General features: G+C 55.5%; 1 protein-coding gene across 3 annotated transcripts in view; it reads right to left on the reverse strand.

Annotated features, from left to right (window-relative positions):
- TEX264 (testis expressed 264, ER-phagy receptor) overlaps positions 1–14,387 on the reverse strand; it is a 42,945-nt gene that overhangs the window by 28,001 nt on the left and 557 nt on the right. For 2 of the 3 annotated variants that reach the window (XM_042799676.1, XM_042799677.1), the window contains exons 2-5: positions 13,806–13,873; positions 12,354–12,645; positions 8,285–8,368; positions 5,607–5,828 (exon numbers count right to left, since the gene is read on the reverse strand). In XM_042799676.1, the coding sequence (XP_042655610.1) occupies positions 5,607–5,828; positions 8,285–8,368; positions 12,354–12,611 (564 nt within the window). In that variant the 5' untranslated portion in view covers positions 12,612–12,645; positions 13,806–13,873. The remainder of the gene's footprint in view (positions 1–5,606; positions 5,829–8,284; positions 8,369–12,353; positions 12,646–13,805; positions 13,874–14,387) is intronic. The other variant, XM_042799678.1, reaches the window with a different exon arrangement.

Here is a 14,387-nt window from a genome sequence, read left to right on the forward strand (position 1 = left end):
AGGTTGGGGGGCGATGAGTTCTGGATAAAGGTATCCTCCTCCTTGTTCTCCCTGGGGAGATGGATGTGCAACTTTGAGTGGCCTTGGCTCAGTGAGGGCTTCACCTCGGGCAGTGGTCTTCAGCCCGTGGTGCTCAGAGCTCACAGGAGACCAAAGGAGTTCCTGAGGACAAGCAAAACTATGGGTGAGGAACAGCACCAGCAGAGAGGGCCGGGCATCTATAGTACTTCCCAGACTCTGGGAGGAAAACCTCGGGCAGTAGCTGATCGGCTGCAGCCGCCGCTGCAATTGGGTCTCACACACACACAGACTTCAGCCCAGACCGCTCGCGCACGACAAGCTGGTGTTTAAAAAGGCTTCATTCACAGAGCCTGAAATAAACTAAATCAGCCAGGAGAAAGACATCCCAATAACTGAGTCCTCTTTGCAAACGTTTTACCAGCTGCCAACCCCTAACCCCAGGCCGCCGACACAGCAAAGCAAAAAGATAGCTCCATGGTTTTACCTTTGAAACACAAACCTTCTGGGATGGAACACAGCTGCACAGACCTTCATTTATAACAACTGAGAGAAAAGCAACGTCAACAGATCTGAGCAAAGCCAGCAGCCGTGGCAGTGCAGTCAGGGGAGCAGGAGGGGAAAGACGAGGTGCAACCATACTCACAAGGGCGCTGGGCACCAAGGCTTAGCTGCCGTGAAGGACCACGTGTAGGTTCCCCGTCCCCTACGGACAGAAAGCCGTTCACATTAAGAAGCCATTCGGGGTGCTGGGTTGGGAAGGAGAGTCTGAAGAATGGCACAGATCCCGGACACATCTGCTGGGGAAAACCTCAGTGGCACCACCGAGAAGCGGGGAGCATTCAGTGAGTATTTCTGCAATGGATTTAAGACAAAGCCAGACAACACGGGTGGAGGATGCGGGTGAAATGTTTGCACTTCCATGGGAAGATATAACACATGGCTCACAGGTCCAGGTAACACACATTTTAAATGTGCTGAAGTCCCACTTGACAAGCTGTCCACGTGTCAAAGGGTTATCTGTGGCCAGCTAGAGATGCTAGAAAGTCCTAGGAAAGGCAGCAGCCTGCATCTGCCAATATTCAAATGGACAAATAGCTGATTTCGGCAAGCGCAGGCTGGTCACGCAAAGACTGAGCCAAGGTAAAATAAATGGATGGCTGCAACTGGACCAGATCACCAGGAAGCAAAGGAGACCAGCATAATTAATGTCATCCAACACACGTTTACAGCTGTCAGATCCTGTTGGATTTATTTTTGTGGGGATTGCGGGCTTGACTGATAAACGAACCAGTACCTGTGCCATTTGTTTGAACTCAGAGAAGACATAGGACATGGTACCACTTCCCAATTTTAATCAAGAAACTACAACTCCATCAAAGGACAGTGGCACGTGTTTGAAGTCACTGTTAGCTGGCTCAGAACAAACCCATGACTGGGGGGGTCGCGGCAGGGGACAAGATCTCCACCAGAGATCTGTGCACCACAGCAATAAGACCATTGCTGAAATAAAGCATCCATTTGTGCTACTGACAAGTCAGAGACCTTTCTAAGCTGAAAACAGGTCCAAAAAAAAGACCCAGGAATTAAGATTGGAAAATAAGGAAAATATGCCAGTGGAAGACTTTACAAGCTCCATATACAAGCTTATCAAAGAGAGAGGCAAGAGGTGACTGCATCCTAAACTGCCATAGCTGACAAGGGAGGCAAAGCTTGCTCCAAGATAGTGGCCAAAGGAATAACGTGTTTCCCTGGCTGTAAACAGGAGCAAGCCATGTCTTTCTAGCACCATATGGAGCACCCTGACTTGGCTCCCCGCAGATGGAGGACCAAGGTGCAGAGGAGCGTGGCAGCCCATGCCAGGCAGGAGCCAACCTGTTAACCTCCCAAATCCTTCCTGGCATCACAGAGCCCATACCGGCTGCTGCTGCTCAAGATGTGCACTGTAAAGCAACATTTCACAAGTCCATGGAGGTGGGGAACATCCTAGTACAGAGCCAGGAGAAGGGAAAAAGCTGGGGTTTTTGCTGAAAGTTGGAGGATGCCTCTTCAAGACCAGCTAAAGAGAACAAACCCCAGTTTGGAGTCAGTCAGCTCATGCTCTGGTTCAGAGCAGGGTGCAAGGCAGCCAGGACAATGCTGGCATCGCTCTCCTCCTTCATTCCTCCACTTCCACATTCTCCTCAGCTGGAGAGAACGCAAAACTGACCCAAAACCCCACAGAAAGAGGCCAGGTTGAGCCAGTCACTTCTAGGGCTGTAGTAGGAGACACCTGCCAGCCCTGCCTTAGATGCAATTTGGCCACCTCTCTGGCTGCCAGAGGAGCCCAGGGTTGGGAGATCCAAGCCTACCAGCCTGGCAGTGCCTGCTAGATGCCAGCACGGATGCAGAGAGATGCAAGCACATGCAGCCTACCGTGGAGAGCTTGTTACATCCAAATCAGAACAAACGCTCCTTGAAATGGCGGGAGGTTACAGGGGAAGAACTTGCTCTCAGAGGTGTCAGAAAGGGTCTCCAGCAGGGAACAGCTTTGCAGGAGCTCTCCTTTGCACCCAGGAGTCAAAGGTGATTCTAGCCAGCAAGTCACTGCTGCTGCCAGCCGGCCATCCCAGGGGAAGGATGTCCTCTTACCTGCCAGGGACGGCTGCAGCCACTTCCCCACAGTTTCTGAAAGCCATGGCTGCACCTAAAGAGTCATGGAAATGCCAGCTCCTGAGTCCCACGAGAGCCAGGGGGGTGAGAGGCATGCTGCAAGGGTAGCCTGATCGTAGCACCTCCTGCTAATGAAAGGGGACTCTGCCATCATATTTATTTTTTTTAATTATTGTTATAGATTTTAAACTCCCCTGTCCCCCTGAAGCAGCAACAGATTAGGACACACGAAGCCCAGGCTGCTGAAAGCCAGCATCATTGCACCCACACTGCTCGGGAAACCTGAACCACGGGCATCCCCAGTAACTTTAGTGTGGCACCAGCAAGTCCAGAGGGAGCTATACTCTCCTCCTTCCATGTCCACCAGCCTTCAGCCTCAGGGGCCCAACATCCCCAACAGTTAACCTCAGGGGACACTGCGGAAGGATGCTGGAGGCCACCCAGTGTGGGACTTCCTCCAGCTCTGCCCCCGAGGTCCCCACCACCTCTCACAGTCCTGCTCCCTCAGCCTGTCCTCACACCCTCAGCTCCTTCATCCCACACATGCCCTCCAGTCCCCTTCTCCCATTCCCCTCCCCTATTTTTCAGCATCTCTGAAGATTTCTCCACCCTTCCTCCCCACCCTCCACCCCTCTCCCAGCCTCCTCCACCTCCCTCCTATGACTAGGCAGCCATGCCATCCTCCCTCCACTTCAGCTAATTCCCTCTCTCCACGGGAGCCGGCTGGTGTTTCATCTCTGCTGCTGAGCCCCCTTTCATGCCTCCTGGCTTTTGCCAGCCCACCCCCTTCCTCCCCGCTGCGGGGAGGGCAGCGGGGGGACCCGTGCGCTCGGCAGGCCTGACCCCCGGCTCTCATTAACAGCGCCCTTCTCAAAGCAGGCACAGCGTGAAATAAATAAATAAAGCAAATCTCTGTCTCGCTGCTGTCTCGGGTTGCTTAAGGGAGCCGGGCGCCGGGGGTGGGATGAAGGATGCTATTTGGAGCTGTCTCCATGGCAACCCCCATTCCCACCACCGAGCGGGCACAGGTCACCTGTTTCCATGAAACTTTCCCCCCCTCCCTCCCCATCCCTTCGCCCAGGGAAGTGCCAGCACAGCCCCAGGGGCGCGGGCTGTCCAGCCGGCAGGAGAAGCGGCAGGGATTCAGGAGAAGCAGCAGGGATGCAGGAGAAGCGGCTGCAAACAGCCTCCAAAGTCCCCCACGCCATGTCGGAGGAAGTCGGGGCATCCCCACGGTGCAGCACGTGGGGACTGGCAGCACCTGCTCCCCTCTGCCCCGTGCCGGCAAGGTAACCCCATCGTCTCCCTGCCTGCGTCCCCACAGTCGGTCTAACACGGGCAGGGGGGCTGCGCTCAGCTGCAGGACTGGGGGATGGACGCCGGCACGCACCCTGACACACGTGCTGTTGGGACTGGAGCAGAGATCAAAATGTGTCCCCTCCCTCCACACGCAGCCCTGGGTGCTGCATTTCCATCCAATTTCAGTTATTTATTTTAATCTGAAGTCGGCCGCTCCCATTAAACGCTGCCAGGTGCTCCCAGAACAACCCGTGGTTCCCTTTTTAGCTCTAACAACTCCATCTCTCATGCGACAGATGCGCTCGCCAGGACCTTTCCCCAAGTGAGGCAACGTCAGCCCCGTGTCGCCGAGCACTCCCGCAGCCAACCTGATGCTCCCACCCACGCCAGCCCCCTCCCTGCGTGCCCACGCGTCCGCCGCAGGGCTGGCAGCAGAGCCCGATACCCCCCGCATCAAAACAGCCAGCAGAGCTCCAGGAAGAGACAGAGAGAGGATGAAGCGAGGAGAATGGGGAACTGGTTCTGCTCTCCAGCAGCTCACCAGCACGGGTGGGGGGCACGAGCAGCAGCAGTCTCACCCACTGCTGGTGTTAATGCACCTTCTGACGGTACCAGTCGGCAGCTCCCTAAGGTTGGGGCAGACAAGAGGGTCGGCAAAGAGCCCCAGGAGTTGAAGTTCTGGGGTTGGCACCCGGGCAGGCATCCTGCGGCACAGCGCAGGCTGGAGGGATTCGCACGGTTCCCCCACAGGGCTGGGAGTTTCGCCAGGAAAAGCAAGTTTATAAATAGTGCGTTTCAACACGAACAAACGAAAGCAGCAGAACTCGACAGCCAGATAAGCCAGGGGCTGGGAGCTGGCCCCTCCCCAGCATCCTCCGCCTCCAGGAAGGACGGTCCCTTCCCTCTATCGCCCAGCTGGCCAGGACCATCCTCGCTCTCTAGAAAGCCTGGATCTGGAGGTGTCTGTGTCAGATGTGCTGCTTGGAAACACCCCTGCCGCAGCTGGTCTGGCAGGCAGAGCAAGGCAGCAGAATTAGACTGAAAAAGACCAGAAGCAGCGGGGATGGCCACCTGCCTCGCTCAGGGGCAACGGCGAACAGAGCCCACAGCAGCTGGCTGCCCAGCCAGGGCCAAGGGCCACAAATTTCAATGTGTTGCTTGAAACCAAGTCTTCATAAACCCACGGGCCAAAAAGTTTCTAACTTCTCCTCCCACCCCCTGCAGAAGACAGCTGTCCCACTGGTGAGGCTGGCACCAGAAATAGAAGTTTCATGGCATAATGTGTTACACCAAAGGGGCACATACCTGCCAGATCCTAAAAACAAGCAAGACACTCAAAGGGAAAATCAGCTTTTATCTCTGCATTAAGGAGAAGAGCAGCAAGTCGTCAGATGAGAACTTGCTTCTCGTAAACACAAAACAGCAGAAAATACACCCCTGTGCCTGCGGAGCAAATTGGAGGACATCCCTGCTGCGGAACTACCTGCCAGATTGCAAAAGGAGGAGATCTTGATGGTAGTGCCCAAGGGAAGACATCAAGAGACGACACGTCAGAGAAGTCCCATCAGCTGTCAGCAGGAGAAGCCTCTGACAGCCCACCAAACACATGCGACACTCTTCATGCCACACTTGCTTACCTTGATGTAGGTGTCGAGGGCTGGGTGGACACGGTTGACTGCTAGATGGATGGACAACGGCGTAGTGAACGGGAAGGTCGCCATGACCACGTGGCTGGGAGCAGGGAAGGTGAAGATCTTGAAGCCATACTTCTGGAACCGCTTGATCTGCTCTTCCGATGGCTTTGCGTCTCCCTCGCTCAGGATTCGGCCTATGGCGAAGCGGCACTTCTCTGGAGACACCTGATCGAGGGGGACAGACAGATGGTGTCAGAAGAGAGAGGCTTAAGACTGCCCAAAACCTCAACCTGCTGAGCATGGAGGCAGAAGACCACCATGAACCAGGGTAAATGCAATAGCCCAGTATGATCAGGCACACCAAACCGGGTGCCCACTCCTAACCAAGACTGATCCAGGCCCAAACTGTCCACGCTCCTCCCAGCCTAAGCTCACAGCCCAGTTGGGAAGGCACTGCTCCCTTCCTTGGAGGGCAGAGGCATTTACAGCAGAGAAGAACTAAACCCTACCCAAATGCACCCCAGTGACAGCCACTGCAGAAAGCGTCTCTCCTGATCCCTCCACCAGAGATCCAACTGTTGAGATGTGCTCACCGCTGTCCCCATTGGCAGGACATCCCTGCAATTCCAGCGGGGGCTAAAAACAGATGTGACCACAACCTGCTCATCTTGCCTCCATCCCAGCCCCAAGGAGGTCGCCCTGCAGGGGCACCTGCCCCCAGCAGCCGCCTGGACACACGACCCACCATCACGGGCCACCGGCACCAAGCAGAGAGAAATCCAGAGGCTGCTGGGTCTTCAGGGGTGGGAAAACTGAGGCACTTAAGACTTACATGCAGTCACCAAGCTGTTTGGAGCAACATGAAGAGAAACACACCCCCCCCCCCCCTTTCATCCTGGACCCCAACAACATGCAAAACAGAAAATGTGCTCTCTTTCCAGATTTGGAGATGCCACCTATTAAGACAAGAGGCTGCGGGGCTCCCAGTCCAGCAAGGGGGGTGTTTAAGGCTCTGCTCCCAGCACACTGACGGCCCACAGGCCATCTCCATGCCAAAGCTGACCCAAGCCATGGTTTTCATTTCTGTTTTTTAAAAAAATCCCATCACTCGAGTTCACGTTTACCCATGGCATTAGGCAGGAACATGGCAAGGAGCAGGAGAGCCCAGCAACTCCTCCCCAATACCACATAAAGGCCTTTCTACCGCTGAGATCAGAGCCCAGCTCCCTCCTTTAACTCCAGCCTTCGTCCCCAGCAGAGCTGCTGTCCTTTCCACCCCCAAAGAGATGGTCAAAGAAGTAACCAGCAAGCAGAGGCAAGGCTCCTTCCCCCAGGGCACACTGGCCTAAAAAAGGAGCCCAGGAAGAATAGGAGGTACAGGGGGCACCAAGGAAAGGGGCACCATTTCAGTGTTCATGCTTCCCTGCCACCGGCTCTCAAGCCTGCGTGATAACGAGACGATGGGGTAGCCAGCAACCAGGAGTGGCGGATGCAGGAGTCTGGCCACCTTCTGCCAGCCATCCTTCTTCTGGTGAGGGCTGGAGAACCAAAGTCTCCAAACTCCCGCTACACAAGGTGGCAAAACTCACCAGGACCTGCCAGGACGCCCGACAGGGGCAGCGAGACAGACGGACGCCCTGCCGGCACTGGCATCACAAAGCTCTCACAGAGATGATGGGAGGCAGAGAGAGGGTGCACACAAGGTCAGCATACTACCACTTCCCATCCTCCTGTACCCTCAAGGGGATCTCTGCTCAGCACTCCCCAATCTCGTCCCTAACTGCCTGTGCTAAAGCTCAGCAACATCTCCTCCTGCACCATAACTACCCCACGTCGCACTCCTTGGCCTCCCTTTCCCTTAAACACCTTTTCATGTTGCACGGCAGGACCATCCCAGAGGGGAAACACAAGCAGATGTAAATAGGAAGGAAGAAAACAGCCTGTCAGAAGAAGCAGCAGCCATCAGGCTGTGGACTAGCGTGCCTGACGGCTCGCTCTTGCCCTCCTGTGCTGCAAGAGGGAGCTGCAGACAGGGCTGTGCCGGGCATAGCTGCTTTGGGGTAGGGAAGGAGAGGCAGATGCAGCCCAAAGACAGCAAGAGGCAGCAGTAAAAGGCATACAAGGGGAAAGGCCCAGATGAAGCAAGGAGATAAGGGAAATCTAGATAAAACTCCTTTAAACACACCATCTCCATTTATGTCCTGAGCAAAGCAGCACCACATGGGCAAGGCACATTTTCTTCCTCCCTTCTCCTTTTAACTTTCTTTTTCATAGCATGCAGCCCCACAGGAGCTTTCTCAAGGGCAGCAGCAAGGCAAATTTGCCTCCTCCCCTGCTTGGCAAAGCCCATCTCAAGGGAAGGAAGGAAATACTTCAGCTAAAACCAGCCTCTCCCTAATCAATTTGTCCTTTCATGTTGGGCAGGTGCTGATCAAAGCCGCTGCTCCTCCAAATACCCCAACAGAGTAGTTTTGGAAATTATTAGTGAACCTATTCAGCAGCTTTGCCAATGGGAACAAAATCCATTCCTGCATTCAGAGAGCATTTTGGCCTCATCCATCGAAAACCTGGGCACAGGCTGGTCTCTGAGCACGCGAACATGTGGGCTGCAGGCAAAAGGCCCTAGCACATGCCTACAGCTAAATGTGAGCAGAAGCACTTGGCGGGAGCTGAGCACAAACCCGTCCGCCACATCCCGTCCTTGCTGAGGAGTTATTTTTGTTCCTGCCAGAGGTGGGAGAAGGAGGGAGAAGTCCTCTGGGCTGCTAAATATTAAATAAAATGAAAAAGAGAAAAAAAAAAAAAGTGCAAATTAATATTAATCTTGTCCATTAAAACACATAAAACATTGCTGGCAGGGGTTCAGCAGCGCTTGGGGAGCATCCTTGTGTGAACGCCGGAGAGCCAGGAGCCAGCAGGGAGCCCTGGGGATGCCGGTGACAGCGGCTGCCCCAAGGCCCAGCGTGACCCCGAGGCAGCACACATGCCCCAGGCCACAGGGCTCCCCCTGGCCCCACTGCCGGCCAGGAGCTGGCACACAGTCGCCGCTCTCCGGCTCTGGCATCCCCCATCCTCTTTCCTAGCAAGAGCCTCCGTTAGCCACGAGTCCGCCAGCTCAGCACACACCGCACTGGCACCCGCAGCGTTGGGGGCACCAAGCCCCCCAGGAGCCAGCAGCTGAGAGCTGGGCTCGAGGCATCTGTCTGGCCAGAGCCCACTGGCGCTCAGCCAGGGACGCCGTGGGACACCGCAGGACACAGCAGGCAGCAAGCACATTCTGCTGCCTGATGACAAAAGGTCTATTTTTGGTGACAAGTCAACATCCGCAGTGGGTGGCCAGCTCCGGGTGGACCAGCCTCTGCCAGACGGTGCTTCACCGAGGTCAGGAGAGCGCTGAGAACGAGGAGGAAGAGGAGGAGGTCATCTCTCCCCACTGGGGAAAAGGCAACCTGGCTGACCGACCCCACCTTGTTGGGCCTCCAGGAATGAGGAGCCAGCAGCGCACACCACCTCCCGTGCCATCGTGGCTACAGCGGGTACAAGCACACAGGGGCACCCCACGGGGCACTGGGATGCTCAGCACCTGAGCCAGCGTGCCAGGCACAAGCATTGCAGCCCCCAGCCAAGTGACCCACCCAAAACTGGCCATTTCTTCCCCTGCCTGGAGGCAAGGCAGCCCTCTGCCCATCCTGCCCAAGGACATCCTCGCTCCCAGCACCCTGCCTTGCCTGGCCTGCCTGACGGTAAGACACACATCTCTGCAGGAACCAATTCAGGAACAAGAGATTAGGCCACGGAAGGTGCCACCACCACCTCGGCTGCTCCGGCGGACCCAGGTGTGATGGTGTGCTCATGGGTGTCAAGCGAGACGAGGCTCCTGCTGCCACACGGAGCCCCGGGCACCACAGCTACGTCCTGCCCGGCCCCGCTGTGCCCCAGCCACCAAAGTGCCTGTGGAAGCAGGAGGCTCAGGCCAGTGTCACCTGCCCAATGTCATGAGGAAAGGCAGCCCTTCCAGAGAAGGACAAGGTCCGTGGAGCTGCCTGCCAAGCCTCCGAGGGCAGGTTAGGCTTCCATCACAAGAGCCAACTGCACAGCCTCCAGAGCTTGCAATGCCTGGTCGCAGAGATGCATTATAGGCTTTGTTGGTGCCTGGGAGCTTCCAGCACCCTCCGGGCTCGCTCCACACACGTGCAGCACCCAGAGCTTCCACCGTGCCCATCCTGAGTACCACCAGTCCTGCAGGCTCCAAAAGGGAGATAATTCTCCTGCCCAGGGTCACCACCAGGATCTCCCAGACTGACCCACAGACTTGGGGCAATGCACCCTCCAAAACATCTCGAGACCCACACAAACTCACTACCATCCTTTGCAAGGGCCCCACCGTGGATTGTAGCTCTCCACAGTATCCTGCCCCATGCAACAAGCTCCCCTCAGCTCGCACACCAGCTGAAGGCACTCACAGCCCATGCAGGATGAGCAGCCAGCCCACAGGTGAGTACAGAACCCTCAGCAGGGGGGGAAAGAAGGCCTCCAGATCCAGTAGTGTGTTCCAGTCCAGACTGGGCACCAGCTGGGCCACCAGGCAGAGGTCCAGTGTGCCTTGACCACAGCAGGCCAAGAGCTGTCTCCACCAGCTGATCCCTGAATCCAGAGAAACTTCCTCCAGTCACCAAGATGGGCTTCCTTGGCCACAAGATGCCACTCAGCCATGCTGACAGAGGAGGCCTTCCCCTCCTGAGAGATCTGACTGCGAAAGGAGAAACAGCTGGCTTCCAAAACCCTGGATGGCCACTGGAGACCCAGAGACAAGTTCTGCAGCCCCACCACCTGCTCCAACCACAGGGTAAGGGCAGAGATGAGACAGATGCAGGAAGATGAGATAAGAGACAGGAACAGGACGAGGAGACAACTTCATCCTGCACGGATAGCCCAACTTTCCAGGGTCATACAGGAGCCACTCCTTCCCAGCCTCACCTGGTGCTGCCAGGGAAAGCACTCTCTGTGCCAGCTGCGGCACAAGTCACCACAAATATCTTTATCAGCATCTGTGGGCCTCAGAAGTATAAGCTTTCACTAGCACACACTTTAGCAAACAGAGAGGCAAGGCACAGTGCCCAAGCAGAAGGTCTGCAGGGCAACCACGTCCACATCATGGCCCCAGAGCAGGGCAGCACCAAGCATGGATGCTGAACATTTCTGACAGCATCGACTGCCCTGCTTCATCACCAGAGATGCTGGGAGAAGAAGGAGCAGCACTGGGGTTCTCAACTCTAGACAATGTCCTCGACACAAGAACAAGGACACAAATTAGTGGTGGAGACTCTGGCCACTCTGACCACAGGGGCCCTAGCACACCAGGCATTCCCCATGGCTCCCATCCCTCACCCACTCCAAACATGACATTTCTTGAGGACAGAAGTGTCCAAGCACATCTAGTCAAACTCTGCCTCTGCCCAGCTCACGCCAGGCAGGGGTTAAGTCCCCTTCGCCACCCTCCTTCCCAGGCCAGGAAGAGGCACTGCTAAGTGCCTCTCCTCTGCCTCCCACGATCCAGAAGCAAAAACTGGAAGGCAAAGGTAAGTCAGCTCGTCACAGGATACAAAGACACAAGGTGGCTGAGCGCACCAGGCTCCACTGCGCACAGTCAAGCTCAATGCTTTCTTGCCTCCAGTGTCTTCCAGTCACAGCCCACTCAGCACTACATTTTCATGGACAAGTTTCCTCTAAGCAGGTCCAACCCTCGGGAGCACCGTCTCGCAAGCAATGAAACAGGGTTCCTAAAACAGCACCAGTAACCCCCAGAGCAGAAGCACTGGGCGACAGCTCTCAGCCCAAGCACTGTGTCCTGTGCCAGCCCCCAGCACACATGCCCAAGCACACACACACAACTGCTGGCCACTCTGCCATCCCTCCCCCCCACGGCATTCCTCCACGGTCACACTAGCTACTGCAGAATTACTGGGGAGCCAGGCTGTCTGCCACAGACAAATGCCCATATGCCGTTATTTGAAGGCCCCCGTGCCACCCAGCATCAGCAGCCAGGCTCCTCACCCCTCAGCAAGTTCTGATGAACTTTTGTTTGCTCCTTGTCCTGGACTGTACCCACCAGAGTACTTATCTCTGGCTGGCAGCCATCAGGCAGTGCACTTTCTGCTCACCTCTCAGCCTGAAGAGCATCACGGAGTAACTGTTTCATCAGACAGGAGCCCTCAGCACGCATCACCTGATGTTTCTGTAAGAACTCTCAGGGGATGATAGGACTACAGGGAAGCTCAGAAATACATGAGAGCACTAGAAACAAGAGAAGGCGTACAGATGAGGAGAGAGCAAGCTGAAGAGACCATCTGCTTTCAACCACAGACCTGCAAGTGCAGAAGGAGCCTTGGCTGCACCTCCTGCAGCCAGGGGATGTGCCAAGGAATGCCTCACCTTGGGGTCATGAACATTGGCCTCTACTCCATAACCAGATCTATTATCCTGTTGATAACTTGTTCAGCAGGAGCTATCAGAAGATAGCAAGTTTTGCTTGCCCAATGCCTTCCAGTTAGGGTTATCCAGGAGACCATCTGCTTTCAGGAGCCTTTCCCCACAGAGCATCCTCTGCACATCTGGGAGACCTTGTGAACCCCCAGTGCTCATCCACAGATGATGAGCTGCAAGTGCCTGAAATACAGTCAGGTAGCATCCCGAGCTGGCAACCCAGGTGCTGACCACGAGAGCTTGCTGGGCACACCGGGCACACCTTACCGTGTGAGGGTTGTCGTAGTAGATGCCGATGGAGCAGAGCTTCGAAGAGATGCTGCAGCCGTCCGTGAAGAGCTGCCCGGATTCGCCATACGGGCCCACCCTGAACTTGTAGGCCAGCGTGATGTTGCTGACAGGCGGGGAGCCAGCGCTCACAACCACCTCCGTGAAGAGCCCCGAGTAGACAACGAAACCGAAGACGGTCAGCAGCAGCAGCGTGACCAGCGCCGCGATGAGCCCGAGGAGCATCCAGTCGGACATGACGGACGCTTGGTGCTCCACGCTTCCTGAGGCACTAGCAGCAAGAGGAGACAAGAAAAAGGAGGGAGTTAAGCTAGCACTCGGACAAGCACAGCCACTTCCAATTCCTCTTATGCATGAAGCTTAAAGACAGTGGAACCCTCCCCCAAAATCTCCTGTATATTAGTCCCACATTGCATCAGCCTGTTCCAATTGGTCACCAGGTACAAATTATAGTGCTTCAGCGCCTCTTGGGAATGAGGTGGTTATGGAGGGAGGGACGCAGAGGCGCTGTCTCCATCTCTCCAGAACCAGCCACACTGCTCACATCCAGCCTTGCATCCAGGAGAGATTGAAAACCAGCCCAGGAGTCCACATCACCCATCAGACTGACAGATACACAGCACTGGGCTGAGGATGAGGGAACCGTAATCAAATAATTTATCACTTATAGACACCAGACCCAACATTGTGACCAGGGGCAACCCCTTTGTCAGAAAGTCTGGAAGCCCAGGCATTTAACAACACAAACCAGGACCACACCAGTTCAGAGCTGAGCCCTGCATCCAGATCCAAGCACCCAGAGAAGATCAGAGGAAGGTGAAGACCCAACTAGAGAAAGCATCCCCAACGCACTTGGATGCAGTGAATTACTGGTATTCCTTTTAGATGGCTTTTTTTAAACCTAAAAGAGTTTTTATAACCCCAACCAAGGCTTCCTGTTTTATTTGGCATCTTTTCTCTCTCGCACTGACTGTGGGACACAGCAGCCTGGCGAATGCCTCCTGCTTGTTTTCACCCACCAAGCGAAACCACTCTGGGGACTTGCAACCCAAACCATTGCAGGAGAGTTGTTTGTGTTTTATTCTCCCTTGAAACACAGCTCTGGTCACAAGGACCGGCTGCGACACTCCCCTGGGACTTTCACAGGAGGTAGGTTTGAAAGCGAAGGTTGAAGTAAACAATTCACTTTTACCTCCAGGTTATAAACACACTTTGTCCAAAAAAAAAAAAAAAAAAAAGTCCTTCATGGTGACTGCTGCTCGCTCAGCTTTATGGCAAGAGAAAAGCCACATCCTGGTAGGAACCACAGGCGGCTCTGCTCTGCTTGGCACTGGTGAGCAGGGTTACGGCAAAACCAAGCCCTGCAGAGCCGGCATCACCGGCCGTGGTAGCACCAGGCTGGGCACCAACTCATACCATGACCCTACTCACCTGAAAAACCAGCTCAGCCCAGAAACGGTTCACGACATCTGATACGCAGGGGTGCAGGATCTGCAGAGCTGCAGCAGGAAAAAATAAATATCATTGCTTCCTCTCAAAGTCACGAGGCCAAAAGCAAAGCGGTCGTGATAAAGGAGCCGAGAGGTGCCTGGCTGCCTCAGACCTGCTCCCCAGAGGAGGGGGCGTCCTGAGGAGCACCTTCTCGACCCCGCAGGCTGAGATTTCTCTCCAAAACTCTGCAGCTGAACACACAGGTGCAGAGAAACACTGAAATTGGAAAGGAACAGCGAAGGGGGACAGCGTCCTGCAGCCACCGCCGCCGGCGTGTCCCACGCCGGACCGTCCCCTGGCTCCCCGGGGACACCCGAGCTGCACCCAGGGCTGCTCCTGGCCGGTCTCGCAGCGGAGCACTCCCAGCCCTATAGCTTGGCCGGGGCTACACGTCCTCCCCGACGCCCAGCAGCGCCGCGCCTCCCCACTATGACCAACACAGATTTATTACTTCAGACCCCGGTTTGGCCTTAGCCTCGGTGAGCTGCCCAGCCGACACGCAGCCCGAAGGCCCTGGATGTG

The sequence above is a fragment of the Tyto alba genome, unplaced genomic scaffold, assembly GCF_018691265.1.
Source record: "Tyto alba isolate M040663 unplaced genomic scaffold, T.alba_DEE_v4.0 Super-Scaffold_3, whole genome shotgun sequence".
NCBI lineage: Eukaryota > Metazoa > Chordata > Aves > Strigiformes > Tytonidae > Tyto > Tyto alba.